This window comes from Macaca mulatta, chromosome 5 (genome assembly GCF_049350105.2).
Source record: "Macaca mulatta isolate MMU2019108-1 chromosome 5, T2T-MMU8v2.0, whole genome shotgun sequence".
Taxonomy (NCBI): Eukaryota; Metazoa; Chordata; class Mammalia; order Primates; family Cercopithecidae; genus Macaca; species Macaca mulatta.
The window spans coordinates 4,545,141-4,569,454 of record NC_133410.1 but is presented as its reverse complement, the minus strand read 5'-3'; the positions used below and the strand labels follow the sequence as shown (position 1 = coordinate 4,569,454).

General features: G+C 48.5%; 2 protein-coding genes and 1 long non-coding RNA gene across 11 annotated transcripts in view; 1 reads left to right on the top strand and 2 right to left on the bottom strand.

Moving 5' to 3' along the window:
- ACOX3 (acyl-CoA oxidase 3, pristanoyl) overlaps positions 1 to 551 on the bottom strand; it is a 60,968-nt gene extending 60,417 nt beyond the window's left edge. The window contains exon 1 of the mRNA XM_028848287.2: positions 396 to 551. The gene's annotated coding sequence lies outside the window, so the exon portion shown is untranslated. The remainder of the gene's footprint in view (positions 1 to 395) is intronic.
- A 2,059-nt stretch (positions 552 to 2,610) lies between these two features.
- On the bottom strand, positions 2,611 to 12,036 carry LOC144341113 (uncharacterized). The gene is made up of 2 exons (XR_013417716.1): positions 11,312 to 12,036; positions 2,611 to 2,971 (listed from the first exon to the last, which is right to left on the bottom strand). It is a non-coding gene; the product is annotated as an uncharacterized LOC144341113 (long non-coding RNA).
- A 28-nt stretch (positions 12,037 to 12,064) lies between these two features.
- TRMT44 (tRNA methyltransferase 44 homolog) overlaps positions 12,065 to 24,314 on the top strand; it is a 44,582-nt gene continuing 32,332 nt past the window's right edge. For 7 of the 9 annotated variants that reach the window (XR_013417712.1, XR_013417710.1, XR_013417713.1 and 4 more), the window contains exons 1-5: positions 12,065 to 12,729; positions 15,805 to 15,919; positions 19,217 to 19,436; positions 22,130 to 22,198; positions 22,989 to 23,096. Coding sequence is in view for 4 of the 9 variants with exons in the window: in XM_078003098.1 (XP_077859224.1) it covers positions 12,111 to 12,729; positions 15,805 to 15,919; positions 19,217 to 19,436; positions 22,130 to 22,198; positions 22,989 to 23,096 (1,131 nt within the window). In the remaining 5 variants the exon portion in view is untranslated. The remainder of the gene's footprint in view (positions 12,730 to 15,804; positions 15,920 to 19,216; positions 19,437 to 22,129; positions 22,199 to 22,988; positions 23,097 to 24,314) is intronic. The other 2 variants (XR_013417714.1, XM_028848283.2) reach the window with 1 other exon arrangement.

Sequence of the window (24,314 nt, the reverse complement as noted above, 5' to 3'; positions counted from 1 at the left end):
GTCTACTGTCTGGGCTGCTGCATTCCAAATACAGTGACGCCTGCCTAGTGCCCAGGGTCTACCATCTGGGCTGCTGTCATTCATAGGAGAGGCTCCGAGCAGCTTCTGGCATGGAAGTGGGGGCTTCAAGATCACTATTCTGGCAACAGCCTCCACCACTCTTCTCCCTGTGGTGCGGATCACTCTCCCTTTCCTGAACAGCTGCCCAGTTCAATGTGCAAAGCCCTCCGAACGCCCAGCACGTGGGCCACCTGCACTCCCGGCCCCTGCTCTGTGTAACCCTGGCCCCGCCACCCGCCAATCCGCACAGCTCCCACGCCCCAGGGCCTGGCATGTGCGGTGCCCCCTCTCCCGACCCGCCGCGACCGCGCCCCGGGGGCTAACGCAGCCTCTACCTTGGGGCTCGCCAGTCCCCGCTGCTTTGCACGGTCCAACTCACGCAATAGGCGCTCAGGGGATGCCTGTCGGGCCGCGACCAACCCGGCAAGATGAGGACTAGCTGCCGGCGCAGCGCTGCTGTCTCCAGCCTGGCCCCACTGCTGTCCCGCAGTGCCTCTCGGCCTCCGTCCGTCCCATGGGCGGGACCGGGGACGCGGGCGCCCTGACGTCATCGTGCCGCGCCACCTTCGTCGCCCGGGAAACGTGGACGCCGCTGCCACCCGGGCAGGGCCGGGAACCAGGAAGCTTCGCCTAGGCGCTCCGGGCACTCTTGGTTTCTCCGCCTTTAGGCAACCCCTGGCTGACCGACTCTGGCGAGTCGCTGCCCTCTCGGAGCGCCGTAGTTCTGAGATGCAGTTCACACCCCGGCCCTTCCTGGGGCCCACTCCAAGGCTACTGGATCAGGACCCCCAGTCTGGGGCACGGCATTTTCAAATTAATCAACAGGCACTACGTGATGGCTCACACCTGTAATCCCAGCGCTTTTGGAGGCCGAAGCGGGAGGATCGCTTGAGGCCAGGAGTTTGAGACCAGCCTGGGCAACATAGCAAGATCCGGCATGCCCAAGGGCTTGCTGAAGTTTGAGAACCGTGGTTCTACAGAGTTCCTCAGAGAGCCACTAGTGGAAGTGGGCCCTCGTTGACCAAAGCAGTAACCAGCTCAATCACCCACCCTTTACTTGTTTTTCTTTGTCTCACACTTTCCACTTCCTCACTCATGCACTCTGAGATCAGCTCCATATTCAATTACCTGCAGCCAAATCCTTGTCTCAACGTCTGTTTGGGGAGATCCAAACTAAGACACACACACACCTCCTATGAAATTTACAAAGACAGAATCAACTAGACTTAGTAACTCGCCATTTAAGAACAAGGAAAAGCCAGGCGTTGTGCGCCATGGCTCTCTCATCTGCAGTCCCAACTACTTGTGAGGCTGAGGCGGGAGAATCACTTGAGCCCAGGAGTTTGAGTCTAGCCTGGGCAACATAGTGAAACTCTGTGTTTAAAACAAAACAAAACAAAACACAAAAAAAAAGTGAAAAAAGCACAACAAGGAAAAATAAATCCAAAGGTTTGCATTTACAGGGAACTAAAAGATGGGCAGCGCAGCTCAGTTATGGGGAGGAGAAAGATAAGTACAATTTTAAATGTGTGTCAAGTTTAAGATGTTGGCAGGACATCTGGGTGGGGATACTCAGCTCATGTTTGGAAATTGTCTACTTCTGTTCTACTCTGAAATACCTTCACCTTGATTCCATGGCAACATTTTTCTTCAGTTATTACTCTTATTTAAAACAGAACTATAATTATAATTATGGGTATCAGTGGGAGCATCCGATTGCAAAAGCAGGAGGAAGGGACTGAACGATCATTTCAGGCCTGGCAGGTACCCTGCTAAGCAGTCAGAAGTGATCCTTAATCCAGACCAGCCTTCCCAGCCAGGGCTCTGTTGTGTTGTTGCAAAGGTCCCTGAATCCTCAGGAGCAACTAGGATTGCCTGAAGACAAAGACATCATGGTCTAATAAAAATACACGCCACTGTTTTTCAAATGTTTGGAGATACTGTTGAGAGTAATAAAATAACCATTTATTGCAGAACTCACACCTCCTGTAGGTCACAATTTCTGCCAAAATTACAACTACTAATAAATTGGGTTCACGTGTGATACTAACATTAGAAAAACATCTTCCGGCTGGGCGTGGTGGCGCACACCTGTAATCCTAGCACTTTGGGAGGCCAAGGTGGGCAGATCACTTGAGGTCAGGAGTTTAAGACCAGCCTGGCCAACATGGTGAAACCCTATCTCTACTAAAAATACAAAAATTAGCTGGGCATGGTGGCGGGTGCCTGTAATCCCAGCTACTTGGGAGGCTGAGGCAGCAGAATCGCTTGAACCCAGGAGGTGGAGGTTGTAGTGAGCCAAGATAGCACCATTGCACTCCAGCCTGGGAGACAAGAGTGAAACTCCATCTCAAAAAATAAAAATATCTTCCCACTGGGAAACGATTTGGGTCCACTGCAGGAGTGAGAGGGAGAGGGAAGCCATTTCTAGGTAGACACTGGAAGGCAGGCTAAAGGGGAAGAGCTCAGGGCATCTGGTGGCCAGTACAGGTAAGAGACAAGGGCCTGAGATAAGGCCATATTGGTGGAGTCGGAGGCTGGAGAGGGAGCTGAGTGACTTTATGTTATTGGTTTTATTTAAGTTAGGGCATCATCACAAAATGACATGGAGAAAACAAAGCACAGGTTTCCGGCCTTGGTCAGGTCCTCAGGCTCCCCTCCCTTCTCTGCTTCTCCCTTTTCATCCTCCTCTTCTCACACTTGTCTGCCTCTACCCTCTGGCTTGTCAGGGCTGGCCTGTGGCACTCTTCACTCTCTCCATTTAGTTTCCCAGATTGACGTCTGCAGGTAAGACTGTAGTTCTCAGCTTCGACCATGGCTTCACCTTGGGGCCACCTTCTGGTGTTTGCCTGCTCACCCTGTAGCACTCCTGTGCTCCTCTCCTGGGCCTGAGGACACTGCTGACCTGCATCTGACAGGGAACACGGACCTCTCTGTGAGTCAGTGTGGTGGGGAGGTAGGAAGAGAGGAAGGGGTCATGCTATGCTCGGTTGTATTGCTGGGACCTGGGTGGATGGAGAAGCCACTGGGACTGGCACGAAGGGAGCAACTTTGGGGAAAAAAATAGGGGAATTTGCCTTTCTTTATACATGTTTGTTAGCTATTTCTGGGTGAAACGGCCAGGAGCTGCACATGGACCCCTAGTGTGAACAGCAGGGGTAGGATGAGTGTCATCAGTAACTCAGTGGACAACGACCCATGGGAGAACTGCCATAGGGCCCCACCCACCCCCTCTCTTATTTATCTTGACTTCTGTCCCACTCTGCTCCCTTCGGCACACCCATTCCCTGCTCAGTTTTAGACCTTGGTGCTATTGACTGCCATTGGCCATTGTGGTTATTTGCACGCATGGTTAAAACTAAAGTTGCCTCCCACCCTCTGGTCATTTGTCTGCCTTTATCCCTTCTGTCTTTCCCACCACCACCTCCCTGGCTGGTTCCACATTCCCAAAAGAGAGGCTGGAAGAAGTCACCAGGTCCTTGGGAAGGGAATGGGTTGTGATGATTCGACACCAAGAATGACCCGTCACAGCTCAGCCATGGTCACCACCACCCAGCAGCCACCTCACTTCCCCTAGTCATACCACATTAAGTGGTAGGCAGCTGAGAATGGTGTGGGGAAAGAGTTGTGGAACATAAATGCGGTTTTGTAAAAGATGCACATACAAACGGCTGTCCCTACGGCAAATGTTACCAGCATAAGCCAATGAAATTTTTTGTTTTTCGAGATGGAGTCTTGCTCTGTTGCCCAGACTGGAGTGCAGTGGTGCCATCTTGGCTCACTGCAAGTTCCGCCTCCTGGGTTCACGCCATTCTCCTGCCTCAGCCTCCCGAGTAGCTGAGATGACAGGCATCCACCACCACGCCTGGCTAATTTTTTGTATTTTTAGTACAGACGGCGTTTCACCGTGTTAGCCAGGATAGTCTTGATCTCCTGACCTCGTGATCTACCCACCTCGGCCTCCCAAAGTGCTGGGATTACAGGTGTGAGCCACCCTGCCTGGCCTGAATTTTTTTAAATTACAAACTCAACATATTCAATTTAAAGGGTTTCTATGCTGTTAAGGTCTTGGCATCAGGTGAGTTTCTGGCTGAGGCCCTGGAAGGTAATGGGGGCTGCTGTGAAGCGACTGGAGCCGTCATTCTGATCAGCACACCAGAGCTGCCACTCAGGGCGCTCAGAGCAGCCAGGGCCTTCCAGCTGGAGCCTTCACTGCTGCTTCTCGAGTTCCAGTCAGCTTCCAGCACTTACACGCTGACGACTCAGAATGGAGAGGCTTTAGCGGTCCCATGTGAATGTCTCTAGTGCTGTATTGTTCAACAGTAGCCCCTAGCCTCATGTGGCTATCAGTTAAATAAATTCAATTTCCCATAAATCTAATTTAATCAGTTGCCTAGTTGCACTAGCTGCACTCAAGTGCGGGTCAGTAGCCAAAAGTAACTACTTTATTGGACAGTGCAGACATAGAACATTGCCATTATCACAGAAAGTCCTATAGGACAGTGCTATGTAGACACCATTTCCAGCACCAGGCAGTGGGTCCTTGGCCTAAGCCTGGGTATCTACAGCTTTCTCCCTGCTCCCTATACCCAGCAGCCTCTGGCTAGGGCCTGCTTTCCCACAGGGAAACAGTTGAGATAGTTCTGCCGTCTGCACCATTCTCCTGACACACTCCCTCATCTCCGTCACTGTTTTATTCAGCAATCATTCACTATGAGGTCCTACTGGATTAGGGTTGGCCCTAATCCAATATGAACGTTGCCCTTATTAGAAGAAGAAAGGAGATTCGGAGAAACAAGAACACCACGTAACCACGGAGGCAGAGATTGAAGCGCTGGAGGCATAGGTCAAGGAATGCCAATGATTGCTGGCAACCACCGCAAACTAGGAGAGACGAATGGATTCTCAGAGCCTTTAGAACTATGAGAGAATAAATGAGTGTTGTTTTAAGCCACCAAACTGCCCTGGAAAACTAAGACAGCATAAAAATCCATTACTGTATGTGATCAAACACTGAATGGGCTAGGGTGAGCAGGTGTGTCTGCAAGGATATATCTCATTTGCCTTTTACTTAATTCTACCGACATTTGGTCTGTGCTTTTCTCTCTAATAAAACACATGATTTGAATTATTTTTTCACTTATCTGACTCCGACAGAGATCCTTTAGGGAATGGCAAAATCCCAATGGAGGGATTAATGTACAAAAATAATTAAGAATATTAGAGGTTTTTGGATTTCGCTAGAGATTCTGCAGACCAGCTGCTGATGATGTTGGACTAAATTGGCAGTATCCAACCTTCTTTGTTCCTCCTGGGGACACGTAGTAAGGAAGGAGACCTCTACTACTCTTGCTGCCCTCCTCCCCTCACACCTTGCCTAGTTCACAAGACAGGAGGAAAGAGAGAAAGCAGTAAGTTAGAAAGAAACAAAAGTAAGATAAATAGCCAGACAACCTTGGCACCACCACCCGGCCCTAGGAGTTAAAAAAATAATAACATCAAACCCTGACCTAAACTATTTGTGTTATCTGTAAATTCCAGACACTGTATGAAAAAGCATTGCAAAACTCTGTTCTGTTAGCTGATGCATGTAGCCCCCAGTCACGTTTCCCACGCTTGCTTGATTTATCACAACCCTTTCACGTGAACCCCTTAAAGTTGCCTTTAAAAAGGCCAAGAATTTCTTTTTCAGGGAGCTTGGCTCTTAAGCCACAAGTCTGCCAATGCTCCTGGCCGAATAAATCTCTTCCTTCTTTAATCCAGTGTCTGAGGAGTTTTGTCTGCTGCTCGTCGTGCTATAATTCTTGGTTCCCTGACTGGGAAGCGAGGTGATTAACGGATGTTCAAGGCAGCCCCTTAAGCAGCTTATGCCTGCCCTGTAGAGCATCACTGTGGGGGACTCTGGCCAGTTTGAGCGATGCAGATCCTGAGAGTGCTGTCGGGTAGGCATTTGCCCCAGTGGAACGCCTCGTCACAGCAGTGCATGGCAGGCCCCGGCAAAGGATCAACACAGTGGCTGAACACTGGGAAGGAACTGGCACTTTCCTAAGTCTGGATATCTGAAACTTGGTAAGACTGGTCTCTGGAACTTGCCCACTCCATTTGAGTGGAAGCATGGCCTGATCACCCACGGCATTCCTGTACCGGCACTTCGGTTTTTGTTTCTGACTTGACTTGAATTGTTTGATAAACAGGCGTGCCTTTATTGGCACTTTGGTTTTGGTTCTGATTTTGACTTGGTTTAAATTGCTTGACGAATGCCTTTAATGACACTTTGGTTTTAGTTTTGATTTTGATTTAGTGTGAATTACACGAGTGAGTAACCTTTTACCCTTTCCTTCTTGTAGTGTGAATGTTGTTTTGTCTCGAGAGAAAAATAGGTCCAACACAAAGTAAGCCCACTCCGCTAGAAACTGTGTTAAAAAAAATTTCGAGAAGAAAAATAAAAGGAAAGTCATTAAATCACCAAAACTTACTCTATTAAAATGCATGTTACAGAACCTTAAGAAAGGTTTTGCAGAGGATTACAGAGTTAAGTTAACCCCCCAGAGGTTAAGAACTCTGTGTGAATTAGAATTGCCCTCTTTTGGTGTTGGATGGCCCACCGAAGGAACTATAGACAGGGAACAACTGGCCATGTATTTAAGGTGGTGACAGGGGTTGGAGGACAGCCAGTGTACCTAGATCAATTCCTTTATATTGATTCGTGGTTAAATATAATATAGACAAAAATCGGCATAAATTTAGCCCTGTTTAACAGCTTATTGCAAAAAAGCTAAAAGTGAAAGTAAGAGCAGCTTCGCCAGCAGACACAGAGTTAAACAAGGGAGTCCTAGAAACAGCAAGAGAAGCCAGTTTTGCAGGAGCCACCAGAGATAACAGAAATTCTTTCTCCATATGTCCCAGCTTACCCTCCTTTAGCAAGGCCAACAGTCCCCCAAGAAATGAGATTCAGGAGCTAATACGCCCCAGGTTTGACCTAGAAGGGGAGGATCGGAGTCTCGAGAGGCCAAGTAAGGAAGTCAAGATAGTCAAGTGGACAAGTGGACCCTCTCAGATCTGGTCTTGCTCGAGCTATGCAGATGCCTCTCAGGGAGACGCGGGGACCTGTCTATTATAATGACCAAGCCCACATCGGGGGGTGGGGTGGCAGACTTTCATCTCTCAGCGCTTTTCAACCATTGATCTACTAAACTGGAAACACCCTGAACCCACCACCTTGCTCCCGGCAGCTAGAGCCCCGTCGAGCGTGACTGTGTAGAGGTGTTGGACTCAGGCAGACCCGACCTCCGGGGCCAGCCTTGGGCATCGGTAGACTGGGAGCTATCTGCAGACAGGAGCAGCTTCAGCAGCCCACAAGGACAGAGACGTGCAGGATATGTGGTGATAACCCTGGACGCTGTTGTTAAGCTGAGTTCATTGCTTTAATTCGGGCCTTAGAACTCAGTGAAGGTAGGACTGTAAACATTTACACTGACTCTCGGTATGCCTGTTTAACCCTCCAAGTGCATGGAGAATTATATATATATAAAAAGGGCCTGTTAAACTCTAGGAAAAGGGGGAAAAAAGACCCAGAGAATGCAACTCAGCCTCAGCGTTTGCAGCGGTACCAAGAGGCACTTCTGCAGAGGCTGAGAGTTGGTAGAAAAAAGCAATTAATATAAAAAAGATTTCAGAAGCGCTTCAAGGAGCTGACAAGAACCTAAGTCAGTTTTATAAGAGACTCTGTAAAGCATTCTGGCTTTACAACCCATTTAACCCTGAGGCTGGTGGCTCACGCCTATAATCCCAGCATTTTGGGAAGCCGAGGCAGGCAGATCACAAGGTCAGGAGATTGAGACCATCCTGGCTAACACGGTGAGACCCCGTTTCTACTAACAAAACACACAAAAATTAGCCAGGCGTGGTGGCAGGTGCCTGTAGTTCTAGCTACTCGGGAGGCTGAGGCAGGAGAATGACATGAACCTGGGAGGTAGAGCTTGCAGTGAGCCGAGATTGTGCCACTGCACTCCAGCCTGGGCAACAGAGCGAGACTCTGTCTCAAAATAAAATAAAATAAAATAAAATAAAAATCAGCATATAGTGAATACTTCATTTGCAAAGAAAGCCCAGGGTAACATCAAGCAGAAGCTGCAGGCATGAATATCACCCAGTCTATAAAACTGGCCACCAAGGTGTATATTAACTGTGACCAAGGAACAAAACAGGAAAGAGCAAAAGCAACAAGCGTGGCAGGTAGGCACGCCAAAGGTTAAATCCCTCTCCCCAGCCCAGCGCTATCTAGAAAAAAAGAGGAGGCTAGAGACCAGCGCCAAGAGAAGAGCAAAACAAAAAGACTAAAACTAAGTGTAAAAAAGAGAATCAGAAGAAAACAGGGAGACAGACAGCAGTGCCCATGCCATTGCCCAGCCCTGCCAGTTGGCCATAGGAGCAGGAGAACTTAGGAAGGAAAAAGAAAAAGACTTCAGAAAAAAAGCCAATCTGTTAGCAACAGCTCTTATAAAAAGAGATTAGCAATGTGAGAGGACGTGGACGCAGATGTAGACGTTAGGCAAGGATTCAAGAGCCAGACAAAGCTAGAGAGAAAATAATGTGCGAGATGCAAAAAGAAGGGACACTAGAAGGGTGACTGTTCAGAAGGCAATAAAGGAAAGAGCCAAGGCTGCAAGACAAAGAGGCCATCAGCCAAGGACTGCTGCACCTTGGAGGAACCAAATACTGATCTGATCAGGCTGGCAGGAGCTAAAGAATGTAAAGACTAGGGCAGACTAGGCACCTTCTCATTAGGTTCCCAGGAGGCCCTGGTCACATTAGAAGTTAAAAGCAGCAGGATTCTGCCACATCTGGATTCTAATTTCTCACTGATGGCTAAGCCACTAGATAGAGTCACAAAGGGAGGGAAGAAAAAGAACCCCTCCTCTAAGAAACTTAAACAGGAGAAAGAGCCATTCCTTGTGAAAACTTGCTTACAGACTTCACAGAACTGCCCCGTGCTGGAGGCTATTGCTACATCAGGGTAAGTTAAAGTTTTCCCCACCAGGACAGAAAAAGTACAAGAAGTGACTAAAGTACTGTTAAAAGACATTATCCCCAGGTTTAGACTGCCTCTAACTTTAAAGTCAGACAACAGGCCAGCCTTTGTACCAGAAATAGTGCAAGATTTAACAAGACTGTTAAAAATAAAATGGAAGTTACACACAGCCTATTGGAAGCAAAGTTCACGAAAAGGTGGAACATACGAACTGGATGCTAGAGCAGCTACTGAAAAAATATTGCCAGGAAATTCATTTAAGATAAAATCAGGATTTTGCCTATGATCCTCCTCCGAGTCAGATGCACCCCCACCAAACAAACTAGGTATTTGCCCTATAAGATTTTTTTCGGTCGGCCACCCCCAAATCATAGGTCAAATTAAAGGTGACCTCCAAGAACTAAAGGAATTAAACTTAAGAAAGCAAATGCAGGCCGGGCGTGGTGGCTCAAGCCTGTAATCCCAGCACTTTGGGAGGCCGAGACGGGTGGATCACAAGGTCAGGAGATCGAGACCATCCTGGCTAACCCGGTGAAACCCCATCTCTACTAAAAAATACAAAAAACTAGCCGGGAGAGGTGGCGGGCGCCTGTAGTCCCAGCTACTCGGGAGGCTGAGGCAGGAGAATGGCGTAAACCCGGGAGGCGGAGCTTGCAGTGAGCTGAGATCTGGCCACTGCATTCCAGCCTGGGCAACACAGCGAGACTCCGTCTCAAAAAAAAAAAAAAAAAAAAAAGAAAGAAAGCAAATGCAGACTTTAGAAATAGCCATTCAAAGTGTTTATAATTAAATACATAAAAATGCCTATAAGCCTGACACCCCTTTAAATCTAGTGACTCTGTTTAAGTTAGAGAGTAAAATCTAATTTTTCTAGGACCCATATAGGATGGGCCCTATACTGTAATCTTGTCCACTCCCACTGCTGTTAAAGTTGCAGGTGTTGTGTCTTAGATCCATCACAGTCAGTTAACACTGGCAGGTTAGGACAAGTAGACCAGCCAACAGGATGCAGATCATCCAACCTGGCTGATCCTGAGACGAGACCAAGCTGCTGCTGGGACGACAGCCCTGCTCTGATCACTCCGGAGGCTGACCAGTCTACACACGGCTGAAGCTTGAGGAAACAACAAGCCTAGCTCTAGTCACACACCAGCAGCTGACTAGTCTGTGCTCGGCCGAAGCTTGAGGACTCATCGAGCAAGTAACTGTAGTTAAAAATCTTAAGACTAATAGTTTTCCTGTAATACTGTTTTCCTATTGTTCTGTCACTGCATTCAACCTTTTTCCCAGGTAAGGACCTCTTTCGTCCTTGCTGCATATAAATATGCTGTACATTGTTTTGTTGTTGTTACCCCCCATAACCATGCTACAAGAAACACCTATATAAGGTGTCCCCACTGTACACATACTAGTCAGGAAATCCAGACCCGTCCAGCTCAGCAACAATTCCAAGTCTTTAAATTAGTCTTTAAACATATAAACCAGAAGTTACCAGAGCCTCCTCCTTTAGCAAAAAAAATGATAATAAAAAAAATAAATAAATAAAACCTATTTGCTCAGCTGGCTGAAAACACTGCCGGCAGCCTAGACGTTTCTTCATGTTATGTTCATAAAAAGGCTAATATGAGAGACCAACGGCCTTGAGAAGCAAAAGAGTTAATGCCTCAAGATAACTTTAACTCTTTCCCTAATCAGACGCCAAGTTCAAGCATCTGGCTCTTAAAAACTTCTATTATTAAGAAATACTGTGTTGCTCGCTAGGGAAAAAGCTTTTAAGACCCAGTAAAAGAAGTAACCTGCTTAGGAAATGACAAAGTTGGCACATGTGCCTGTACAGGTTTAACACAGGTTTGATCCTAGGTCTTTATTTAGAAAATAGTTTCCAGCTATAAGAGAATTTAAAACCCTCATTGTAAGTGTATTACATAAAACACTATCACTCTGTCTCTCAAAGAGACTCAGAAAGTAAAAATAAAAGTGAGAACTCCCACTAATTAGTGAAATTCTCAAAGAGGGGGGATAAGAAAGGAGACCACTACTACTCCTGCTGCCCTCCTCCCTTCACACCTTGCCTAGTTCACAAGACAGGAGGAAAGAGAGAAAGCAAAAAGTTAGAAAGAAGCAAAAGTAAGATAGTCAGACAACCTTGGCACCACCACCCGGCCCTAGGAGTTAAAAAAAAAAATAACATCAACCCCTGACCTAAACTACTTGTGTTACCTGTAAATTCCAGACATTGTATGAAAAAGCACTGCAAAACTTTCTGTTGTTAGCTGATGCATGTAGCCCCCAGTCATGTTTCCCACACTTGCTTGATTTATCACGACCCTTTCACGTGGACCCCTTAAAGTTGTAAGCCTTTAAAAAGGCCAAGAATTTCTTTTTGGGGAAGCTTGGCTCTTAAGTCGCAAGTCCGCCGACGCTCCCGGAATAAACCTCTTCCTTCTTTAATCTGCTGTCTAAGGAGTTTTGTCTGCGCTTCTCCTGCTACAGTAGGTGACAGATGACCTTCATCCCTCATAGGACAACGTTACATCATTCTTATGAAACAGCCATGGCTGCGCTCAGATTTAGGAAGGCACTGACTGTAACGCTGGCACTAAGAGCAAACCAGAACCCAAGTGGAGAAAAGTGAGCTTTCATAAGAGGATTCATCTTCAACGCTCACAAACTTAGGCTCCCTGACTTTTATCGATAATCAGTACTGAGAACAATGCGTTCCAGACCCGCTGGCTGGCTGACGTTTGATTCTGTAACTATACCACTTCCAGAATTCTCTCAAAACTCAGCTCAGATCATATTACTATGAGGCAGCAATGCCCCTTGGATGGATCCACAGCGAATAAAACAAAGGTCAAATTCCTCATCCACACATTCCACAGTCCACAGGAAAGGAGCTCCAGCCGTGCCATTCTCATTTCAGGTCCCAGCACCCCGCCTCCATGACGTCAACGGGCCGCGCCACCGGGCTGCGTCATCTCGGCGCGCCGCTTCCAGGGCTGTACACCTACCGGCTGCCATGGCGGAGGTGGGCCGAGCAGGCATCAGCGACCCAGGCGCGCTGCTCCCCAGGGGCTTCTGGGCTGCGGTGGAGGTGTGGCTGGAGAGGCCGCAGGTGGCCAACAAACGGCTTTGCGGTGCCCGCCTAGAGGCCCGTTGGAGCGCTGCCCTGCCCTGCGCCGAGGCCCGCGGCCCAGGGACGAGCGCAGGCTCGGAGCAGAAGGAGCGAGGTCCGGTTCCCGGCCAGGGTTCGCCCGGAGGGGACACGGGTCCCAGGCTGCGATCAGAACCCAAGCAGGGCATGGCATGTTGCGAACTTGAGGAGGCCCAGGGCCAGTGCCAGCAAGAGGAGGCACAGAGGGAAGCCGCCTCGGCGGCCCTGAGGGACTCTGGGCACCCCGGTCATGCTGAAGGAGACGAGGGCGACTTCCCCGCCGCAGATCTGGATTCGCTCTGGGACGATTTCTCCCGAAGTCTCGCCCGTGGCAATTCGGAGATGCTGGCCTTCCTCACCTGCTCCGGGGCGGGATCGCAGCCAGAGGCGCAGCGTGAGCTCGACGTGGTTCTCAGAACCGTCATCCCGAAAACTAGCCCACATTGCCCCCTTACAGCTCCCAGGAGGGAAATAGTCGTGCAAGGTAAGAGTGTTTTGATAGTAGACGGATACGATTAGATAAAAAAAGCATTCACAGAACTTCAGGTCAATGGAAAGGTCCTAAGGGTACTTGTTATGCCAGTTGTTCTGCGATGTCCTAGGGAGTTTGTTAGGTGTTTGATAGTTTTTTGAGTGCGCGCATAGAAATGTGTGTCCTTAGTTCAGAAGATGGGATAATTGGTTGGGTTGGTGTCTGGAAGGCTTTAAAGAGACAGTGAAGGACTAACTGGATATTGCGTGATAACTAGGAGTTTAGCAGGTAAAGCTGTAGGTGTAAAAGTGTTGGGGACCAGCCTCAACACCATCTGCAGGGTACCCAAAGTCCGGTGGCGACGAAGGAATGAGACGAGACAGGTTAAGAGTGCATAAAGAGTGGGGGCCAGGGGGCCAATTGCAAAATGGAGGCTGCAAAAGACCCAAAGTTCTGGTCTCCACACTATTTATTGAGTACAGTCACTTAGATCTAAGAAGCGAACGTTCAGGGCGAAACGGTGAAAGGGAGGCAGTGCGTCATAGTAGTGGCGATTTAAATGAATCTTCTTTGTGCTCATACAGCATATCTTTAACTTATCAGAGAGCAACTAGTGGGAGCGGGGTTAACTAGGAGCCTGCATGTCTGGCCGCATTTCAGTGCTTCAAAGGAGTGTCTTTCTCCTTGAACACAGCGTTTGTAGATAAGACAGTAGGTCTCGCTCAGAGCATGGGAACGTCGTGGCAATCAGAAGGCTTTCCTCCTCAGAGGCCTCTTGTGGCTTTCCACAACTTATTGTCTCATATTTTTATGGCCAATTATACAGGCACCCCAAAAGCCTTTTCCCCAACATAAAGGGAGCTATTTATGCTAAGACAAGAAACTGAGAAAGAGCATAATTACTGGATGGATGGGAACCTACTAGTCCTCAGCGTTTGTTAAATCTCTCGCATTTGTTTTTACTGCCCGTGACCTTGACAGTTAGCCTCAGCCACTCTTACCTCAAACTTTATTCAGCAGTGCGTGTTTCCTATTGCCACTGTAACAAATTACTGCAAATGTATTGGTCAGTACAAAAAATTGATTGTTTCAGTTCTGTAGGTCAGGAATCCCTGTTGGCTCTGCTGGTTTCTCCGCTCCGGGTCTCTCTCACAAGGCCAAAATCAAACAGCCTGCCGGCTGGGCTCTTATTTGGAGGTTCTGGGAAGAAATCTGTGGCCAGGCTGGTCTTGAACTCCTCACCTCACATGATCCTCCCGTCTTGGCCTCCCAAAGTGGGGTTACAGGCGTGAACCACTGCGCCCGGCCATGATTGTACATTTTTAAATAACGAAAAGAGTGTAATTGGATTGTTTGTAACACAAAGGATAAATGTTTGAGGGGATGGAGGCCCTATTCTCCATGATGTGATTAGTTCACATTGCAGGCCTGGATCAAAACATCTCATGTACCCCATAAATATATGTATCTGCTATGTACCCACAAAAGTGAAAAATTTAAACATTTAAAAAATCGAAATTTGTCATTGTGTAGTGACAACAGTGACAGCAGATTTGGGGTTGCCACACTGGGTAGGGAGGGAGGGGATGCTGCTGGCATCTAGTGGGTAGGGCCAGGGGTTCTGGTAAACATCCTACAGTGCACAGCACAACTCCCAACAAGAAGGAGTTATCCAGCCACAAATGTTTGTCGCTGAGGCTGAGAAACCCTGATCCAGAGGATGGGGAAAATAATACTGGATGATAAAGATGTGAGTTTTATTTTACTTTACTTTTTGTATAAATAGGGTCTTAGTATGTTTCTTAGTCTGATCTCTAACTCCTGGTTTCAAGTGAGCCTCCCACCTTGGCCTTCCAAAGTGCTGGGACAACAGGCATGGGCCATCATGCCTAGTCCTCTTGCAGTTTTTAAATGAGATAATTAATGGAAAGAATGATGCATCGTGTCAGTCCTCTTCTCTCTGGTCTCATTCACAGTAAAAACTGTAGTTCTGTGAACTGCAAGGCCCTGTGTGACCTGGGTGGGCCCTGTTACCCTTTGATTTCACCTGCCACCACTTGTCACCTTGTCCACACCGCTCACCTCCATTCCCCATGCACCTGAGCACACGCCTGCCCCAGAGCCTCTGCAGTTGCTGCTCCTGCTCCTGTGTCTGGAACACTCTTCCTCTAGGTGCCCCATGGCACACTCCCTGACCTCCTTCGGCTCTCTGCTTAAATGTTACCTTATTAGGGAGGACTTCCCTGGCCACCCTGTATTCCATAGCAGTAGACTCTGGTTGTAGGAGTTTTCTCGGCCCCACACTGCTTGCTTTCCATCTGAATCCACTCAGCCCCTTCAGCCTCTGCTTCCCTTTGGCAGGTCTTGTTCTTTCATTTGCTGTGGAAGGTGAACCGCAGTTGTGCATACTTGGCCTGTGAAGTGTATATTCCTCTTTAACTGAGAGTTTGCCATTTTTTTTTAAATATCAAAGGTAAACACGATTGATTTTAGAGATAGAACTTTATACAACCAAACCTTAAGTATCCACACAAACTGACAGAATGCTGTACATTTAGCTAAGGAATATGCCACTCTGCTTATATTTTAATGGGAAGGTGACTGTGGAGTCCCTCCATGCAGCGAGGGCTCCACACAACACAAAGCCGTTGTTAGGAGGGCCTGGACTGATGTCCACTTTCCTGAACTGGCCTCTGATGGCTGAGCAGTGTTCTGTGCCTTGCTCACACTCGAAGATCGTGGTCAGGCTGTGGCAGACGTTCATCTAGGGCAGAGGTCCCCTGTTTTCTCTGATTGTAGCTCTCAAGTTCCAACAGAGTCCACGTTGGCTGGCTCTTCCCTCAGGTCCTGGCTCATGCGTCCCTCAACAGATACCTGTTGAGAAGGGCTGCCGTGTGCCTGGCACATTCTAGGCTCTGGGCTGTAGCAGTGAATGAAAGGCAACAGCTCCTCTCCTGGAGTGCCACTGTGGGTAGAGTGCTGGGCATTGAGAGCATCGTGCCTGACTCATCCCTATTTTTAATACTGCTTCTCATGAGACGGTAGCTAGGCAGTTGTAATTTGTCCTTCTTTTCTTTTTCTTTCCAGATGTCCTCAATGGAACTGTAACGTTTTTGCCTTTGGAAGAAGATGATGAGGGGAAGTTAAAGGTTAAGATGAGCAATGTATATCAAATTCAGCTCAGTCACAGCAAAGAAGAATGGTAAGAGCTGGATAGTGGACTCCTAGTTTTATGGTTTCCATTGAGGATTTCTTTAGGTAGCCAAAGGATTCTGGGTTGCCAGAGAGCTTAAGGTCTTGTCTCTGAGGTGGTTATGGTTTGTAGGAATGCAGTTGCTAGCTCGTGTGCCCATGCCATGTTGCTCTTCCTGTTGGTGCCTCGAGTCTGGGTGGTCACAGCCTGGCTGGGGTCTCTGATCTCTACCTTCCCTGTGGCTGTGATGTTCAGCAACCCTCAGTGTTAGCTCTGAAGTCAAATACACTCAAATTCCTTTATTGTTATTGTTGTTATTATTATTATTATTGAGACGGTCTTACACTGTTGCCCAGGCTGGAGTGCACTGGTGCCACCTTGTTTCACTGCAACCTCTACCTCCTGCATTCAAGTGATTCTTGTGCCTCAGTCTCCCGAGTAGCTGGGACTACAGGCACCCACCCCCACACCCAGCTGATTTTTGTATTTTCAGTAGAGAGGGGGTTTCGCCATGTTGGCCAGGCTGGTTTCAAACTCCTGACCTCAGGTGATCCACCTGCTTTGGCCTCCCAAAGTGCTGGGATTATAGGCATGAGCCACCATGCCCAGCCTATTTTGTTATTTTTTATGACTTAGTAATGGGGAATAGTTGATGCTTCCTTCTGTAGTAAGTATTCAGTGATACTTACTATAAAGCAACAGTTTAATAAGCACCCTTAATTCCATGTGGTATTTGGACCTGTACAGAAATTATGAAATTTAATTCATACTGCTTTTTGTTTTGTTTTGAGATGGAGTCTAGCTGTGTCGCTCAGGCTAGAGTGCAGTGGTGCGATCTCGGCTCACTGCAACCTCCGCCTCCCGGGTTCACGCCATTCTCCTGCCTCAGCCCACCGAGTAGCTGAGACTACAAGCGCCTGCCACCATGCCCAGCTAATTTTTTATATTTTTAGTAGAGACGGGGTTTCACCGTGTTAGCCAGGAAATGGTCTCGATCTCCTGACCTCATGATCCACCCGCCTCGGCTTCCCAAAGTGCTGGGATTACAGGCGTGAGCCACCGCGCCTGGCCTTGATCGTTTGGTATTTTTAAAACAAAAAAGTCAGAGGAGGGGTGAATTCATTCATTACTCGTCAATTGATATTTTCCTGAGTGCGACATCCAACCTGTACTTTCTGAAACAGTCTTGGGGATAACGTCTGAGTAACTGGAATGAGTTTGCCCGGGGCTTCCTAGCAGGCAGAGGGGTGTGGCCAGAAGAGCGTGGGCTTCCCGCTAGCAGTGTGGTCTTGGGTATGTGCTCTACTTCCTGGCCCTCCGTCTGCTCACCTTGAAATGGGTTTAATCATTCCTGAGCCTCTGAGGAGGTGGCAGGGCTGGGCCTCACATGGACCTGTTGCAGCCTTCGCGCTTGAAAAGGGCACTCAGGTCCTGTAGCATGAAGCGCTTTGAGAACCATCCAGAGGTTGCCCCTAGTTGTCAGGGGATCCTGCCCTGAGGTCCCTTCCTGCCAGCATGCCCTTGTTGGAGAGTGGGGAGGGACAGTAGACACTAGGAGAAGCCAGGCTTACCTGTGCCAGGCACCTCCGTGCTCGGTGATGCTGAGCTGTGTGCCTGTTAGCCCGAAGGTGGTGCCTGTCTTGGGTGCGGTGGGCACCTGGCACAGGGCGGGGTTGCAGGAGGTGCTCGGCATGTGCCTGCTGCATTGGAGTGACCTTCACTGCTCTTTGATGAGCTACCGAGGACATGGCTGCTGCCCCTGCCTTCCCAGGGTGGCATTTCTAGTCGTAGCCTCACCAGGCAACTGTTCCTCGCAGTCTCTGGGCACAGGCCACACTTGAGGGGCCAGCTGTGTTGCCTTCTGAGTTGAACACAAATGAGGGGCTCCACTGCTGATGTGTGTGCTTCCTCGCAGCTCGATGCATTTTCAGCGACTTTGGTTACATGCCCAGCTTGTGCTGGGGCTGGGCACCCAGCGGGAAGCGAGTCTCCTGGGGCGGTGGAGAGTATCTGCTCCCATACCACGTGGTGCAGGGAGGAAAACAACCGAGCAGGACTGTGTCCGCTCATTAGAAGTGGCAGTGTGTGGCCAAGGTATGTGGGAAGACCTCTGAGAAGGGACATGGAAGAGAGGCGGATGAAGGAGGCGGCCATGTGGACCTCTGGGGGACCCTGGGGAAGAGCACGAGGCCCAGGGAAGAGCGAGGAGCGCCCCTTGGGCAGAGTCTGTCCGCAGCGCGCAGGGGCCACCAGAGTTAGCGTCAGGCCCAGCAGGAGCGCTTCTGACTGAGCGGGACAGACCCCACAGTCCCGAGGAAGGAACTGGGCCAGGGGAAAGGTTCAGACCCACTCTGGGGTCACTCTCTGGAGAATCTTCTGGAAGTGACTTGTGTCCCTCTGAGGCACCGTGGCGGCAGAAAACCTGGACACCACAGCGCTCACCGGACGGACCACAGGCCATTGTCCCTGCACCAGGGCCGTGCTGCTGCTGCGCCCTCAGCGCTCCTGTCAGGCCCTCCGGCTCTTCCCCGCTCACCCAGTGGCTGGGTCTGCTTGTTCTCGGGAATGTCCATTGAATGACGCTTTTATGGTAGCTTTCTCTCATCTGCCCAGCAAACTTAATGCCCTCCCCTTCCTTATGCTGCCCCAAATGCAGCCCTTGGGCAGTGTATTGTTATCTGGGTTCGTGTCTGTCCCACCAGTCCTCCCAAGGATTGTGAGCTTTTACTCATGTATTGAATGCATCCATGAACAGTGCCTGCCGTGTGTCAGCACTGCTGGGACCGGGGTGCGGAGCAGTGAGCTAGACAGACAGAAGCCCTGCCCTCGTGACCTTCTGATGGCAGAAGACATGTGAAAGGCAAAATAAGCCAGCAAAATGCACAGCGGCCTGTGGCTGAGCACTTCACTTTCTGGCAAGTAGCATTCAGTGAGCCAGTGTACTCATTTGAGTTGCACGTGTGAAAATGCGTAAAGAAATGTTAGGAAAATCCTCGGACGCTTAGACTCTGGCTCCTTGTGCATGAAGCAGCAGGCGAGAGTCCTTTATTTGTTCGGCTGCCTCAGGGCTTCACGGGTGTGTAAGTATGTTCTTAACAAAGTTTGCAAGAAAAGAGGATTCTCTGTGCTTTTTACATGTTTTTCTCTATTAGATGAAAGTTCTATAACTAGTTCTAGTTCCTTTTATGTTTTTGGTAATATAATTATAGATGTCTTAGCTTCTGTTCTCTTCATTAGGTAGATAGATAATTTTAAAATAAGAATTAAACATATCTGTGCTTATTCATATTTCTCTTATTTTTAAAGGTTCATATCTGTTTTAATTTTCTGTCCAGAAAGATGGCATTCAGATGGAATTGTGTATCCCAAACCCACGTGGCTTGGAGAAGAGTTGCTGGCCAAGTTGGCCAAGTGGTCTGTAGAGAACAAGAAGAGTGACTTTAAAAGCACCCTTTCCCTTGTCTCCATTATGAAGTATAGCAAGGCTTACCAGGAACTTAAAGAGAAGTATAAGGAAATGGTTAAGGTAATTTTGGTGGAGAGTGTCTGTGATTTTTCCCCCTTCATGGTTTTGGGTTTTTTTTGTTTTTGTTTTTGTTTTTTTGGTGACAGAGTTTTGCTCTGTTGCCCAGAAAAAAAAGGGCCAGAGTGAAGTGGCATCATCTTGGCTCACTGCAGCCTCCGCCTCCCGGGTTCAAGAGATCCTCCTGCCTCAGCCTCTCGAGTAGCTGGGACTACAGGCACATGCCACCACACCTGGCTAATTTTTTGTATTTTTATTAGAGATGAGGCTTCACCATGTTGCCCAGACTGGTCTCGAACTCCTGAGCTCAGGCATTTTGCCCGTTTCGGCCTCCCAAAGTGCTAATGTTACAGGCATGAGCCACCGTGCCCCACTCCCCCTTAAGTGAAATGAGGTAAAATAATCAAACTGCCAGGTAAAATTGTTTTTCCTGTTGCAGGCTGTACTCTGACGTACTTAGGGGTGCACACAACAAAAACATAGATACATAATGGAAAAGTATTGATCTTGTATATTATTTATTTTCAAGAGACCTAAAGGGAAATATTTAATTGAAAAGTAATGGAACCTTGAAAAAAAAATGGCTAAATTACCATAGTTGTTTGTATAAACCTAAAGATATTTTAAGAAAATATATGGGCCGGGCGCGGTGGCTCAAGCCTGTAATCCCAGCACTTTGGTAGGCTGAGACGGGCGGATCATGAGGTCAGGAGATCAAGACCATCCTGGCTGACACGGTGAAACCCCGTCTCTACTAAAAAATACAAAAAACTAGCCGGGCGAGGTGGCGAGCGCCTGTAGTCCCAGCTACTCAGGAGGCTGAGGCAGGAGAATGGCGTGAACCCGGGATGTGGAGCTTGCAGTGAGCTGAGATCCGGCCACTGCACTCCAGCCTGGGCGGCAGAGCGAGACTCCGTCTCAAAAAAAAAAAAAAAAAAAAAAAAAAAAAGAAAATATATGAAAAGTTAAAGTACAAAAGAGCAGTTCCCAAAAGGAGATACATTTCATGATAACATGCGCTTAAACTTTCTGAGACGTAAAAACAGCATAACAAGAAACATCTGTGTATGTATGCCCAGCTTAAGGCAGAAAGAAAGCATTGCTGGTAGAGTCAAAGCTACTTAATATTATTCCAAGTTCCCATCTTCCTCCCCCTCCAAGGAGTAACCACAATTTGTCATTTCCATGGTTTTCTGTTTGTTTGTGTTTTGTTTTTGAGACAGGATCTCACTCTGTCACCTAGGCTGGAGTACAGTGGTGCACCCACTGCAGACTCAACCTCCCGGGCTCAAGCGATTCTCCCAGCTCAACTTCCCTGGTCGCTGGGACCACAGGCGCATGCTACCATGCCTGGCTAATTTTTTGTATTTTTTGTAGACACAAAGTTTTGCTATGTTTCCCAGGCTGGTCTCAAACTCCTGGGCTCAAGTGATCCGCCTGCTTTGGCCTCCCAAAGTGCTGGGATTACAGACATGAGCAACTGTGTCCGGCTTCCATGTATTTTTTTAATCAGTCACTTCTTGCTCTGTAACAAAAGCACCCCAAAAGTCGCAGGCTTAAAGCTGTGACCTTTCATTATTGCTGAAGCACCTGTGGGTTGCAGGGGTTGGCTGACTGAGGCTGGGCTCCCTCCTACATCCTGGCCTTGTGGCCCTTTGCCATCTTGTTAGCTATTTAGTACCATCCAGAAGGTACTTTTTGTTTTTCCAGCTTTTGAAATTGTTTCTAGTGAGACGGTTCATCTGGATTGTCTAAGGCACTATGACTGGAAATATAAATTTCAGCTTTTAACATTGGCCATTGGTTTTTCCTCTTTTGCCTAATGCCAGTTCTGAACATGACTACTTTTAATAATGAGAGCTCAGTTTTGCACAGCTAGTGCTTTACAGTTTTCAGAGCACCTTGATTATCCTGTGTGTTAGTTGAGGCATGGGCTTTATTCCTGTTTGACAGGTAGGGCGACAGCAGCCACTGATGGACCAGGGGCTGGAGCACTGGTCTCCTAGTCCGTGGCTCGCGGCTTTCCCTGCCCTAGTTTCACTCCCGCCCCTCGTTTCCTTGTTCATTGCCCTCATCTGCATGGCCGGTGAGCACCATGTAGCTGCGCGTTTCCTGTGTCCACTGTCTCAGCTCAGCGCCTTAGGTGCATTCTGTTGATTGTGAAATCTTGCTGTGGATTGTAGTGTTCTTGGCATGCCTTATTTCTTTATGGAAATCTTTTTTTTTTTTTTTTTTTTTTTGAGACGGAGTCTCGCTCTGCCGCCCAGGCTGGAGTGCAGTGGCCGGATCTCAGCTCACTGCAAGCTCCGCCTCCCGGGTTCACGCCATTCTCCTGCCTCAGCCTCCGGAGTAGCTGGGACTACAGGCGCCCGCCACCTCGCCCGGCTAGTTTTTTGTATTTTTTAGTAGAGACGGGGTTTCACCGTGTTAGCCAGGATGGTCTCGATCTCCTGACCTCGTGATCCGCCCATCTCGGCCTCCCAAAGTGCTGGGATTACAGGCTTGAGCCACCGCGCCCGGCCATGGAAATCTTTTATTGTAAGAAACCTGTTGTGAATTCCTGCCTTTGAGCTTGTATTTTCTATTTTAATGCACGATTAGTCCAGTTTGATTTATGCTTTATAGGGATACTTAAGTATTGGGAAATGGTGGTGGAAAAACTGAACAATTTACATTTGCTCTTGAAACTGTTTTAGGTGTGGCCTGAAGTCACCGATCCTGAGAAGTTCGTGTATGAAGATGTGGCTATCGCGGCATACCTGCTGGTAAGGGTGTGCGCAACCGTAGCTTCTCTGGAGCGGGTGGAGGTTGCTACAGGCAGATGTTCCCAGTAGTGAAGGACATTTTCCGAATCTGTAACAGCCGGTGCTCACAGTTCTGCTGGCCAAGGTTGGTTACCGATGTAACGGTTTGACTTCATATGGTCTTTTGATGCGTCTAGAACAAGTTTGGGTTGAAACTTGACCTGCAGGCGGAACTGTATGTCCACACTCAGCGGTCATCGTGGAGGCGCCGTCTGGCACAGGGAAGCACTGAGGGCACGTGTCTTCCAGCCCTGGCCGAGAACCTTCTGGCCCTTTCCTCAGCTGGCTCGCTAGCTGGCTACATTTGGACATGCCCTCTGATTTAATCATCTTGGTTTACTTATCTATAAGAATGTTTAGAGCAAGCTAGGCTGAGGCGGGCAGATCACTTGAGGTCAGGAGTCTGAGACCAGCCTGGCCAACATGGTGAAACCCCGTCTCTACTAAAAATACAAAAATCAGTTGGGCTTGGTGGCGTGTGCCCATAGTTCCAGCTACTGGGGAGGCTGAGGCAGGAGAATTGCTTGAACCCAGGAGGCGGAGGTTGCAGTGAGCCAAGATCACGTCATTACACTCTAGCCTGGGTGGCAAGAGCAAGACTCCATCTCAAAAAAAAAAAAAAAAGAATGTTTAATGTAGATAATTTCCAGTTTCCTTTCACTTAGAGTTTTCTTTGACCGGTTTGTGTCTGAATTATTCTTGTGTAGAGTGAATTACTACCTGACTTTGTTATGTCTTTCTCTTCACTTAGATTCTGTGGGAAGAAGAAAGGGCCGAGAGGGGACTAACTGCCAGGCAGTCCTTTGTGGACCTGGGATGTGGAAATGGCCTCCTGGTCCACATCCTGAACAGTGAGGGGGTAAGCCCGGCTCCCTCACCTTTTCTGGTAACTTGTCCAGAGTTTCCTCAGGTCAGGCACAGGGTTCATTGACATCTTTTTCTGCTGATACAGCCTGGATTTGGAGTTAGCCGGCTATCAGAGTAGGTAGGGACTTATAAATTTCTGTTAATTTGATAAACAGCTCGTAAAACAAAGGAAACGTGATAATCGAATTGGACCTAAGTGGAAGTCCCCAGGCCCCGGCGTGGACCTATAAAATGACAGGCTTTGAGTAGCGTGGATGTTTTTTTGCTGTCAGAAATTTCTTTTGAAACCCACCATCTCAAGGAGCTGGAGGGAGATAAAAAGCAAGGCAGGTTCTGCACTTTAGAAGCTTCAGGCCAGGCACGGGGCTCACGCCTGCAATCCCAGCATTTGGCTGAGGTGGGAGGATCACGTGAGCCCAGGAGTTTGAGACCAGCCTGGGCAGCATGATGAAACCCCGTCTCTGCAAAAAAATAAAAAGAAATAAGAGAAGCTTCAGTTCTGGCTCGGACGGCCAGTCATGTATACACAGACAACAGTATGGAACAGTGTGGTGCTGGGTTTTGCCCCATTTTCTGGATGTTCAGCTGATGGAGTGAAACCAGTCTTGGGCTGAGAGCGGCACCTGCCCAGGGAGCACTGTCAGTAGGGGTGGGTCAGCTCTCGGTGGCTTGTGCCTGGAGCTTCCTGCCAGCAACTCGTACCCCTCCCGGTGCGTCCAGCACACCAGGTGCCATTACCCCATGATACGATGGCGAGCTTAACCACTTCCTGCTAGGGGCAACAGCTGGAACCTGCAGCCCAGTCTGGTGGTCCCAAGCTGATTTTCTTCCTGCTGTACTGTACAGTGCTGTACTGATGGGCTGCACATATTTGCCTACACCTCCAAGAGCCGGAAATGGTTATTACAATGCCCTTTTCAAGTGTGTTATTGAAGAATGAGTTTCTAATCATAATACCTGTAAGCTGGTTGTGGGGGTGGTAGCATATCAGGTGGCGGCTTGGAAGCTAGTACCTGGAGACAGCTGGGAGGTGTCTCATGCACCCCTCCTCTTCTGCAGGCTTGGAATAAATAAGTTTGCCCTGTGAGAGCCAGTGAGGGTGGCCAAGGTGCAAGAAGAGCAGGCAGCTGACCTTGACTAAGAGCAGAGAATTGGCTCACGTTCTCAGGTGTGCTCCCTGGGGCACTGCCCTGGAAATGTTCCCACACTA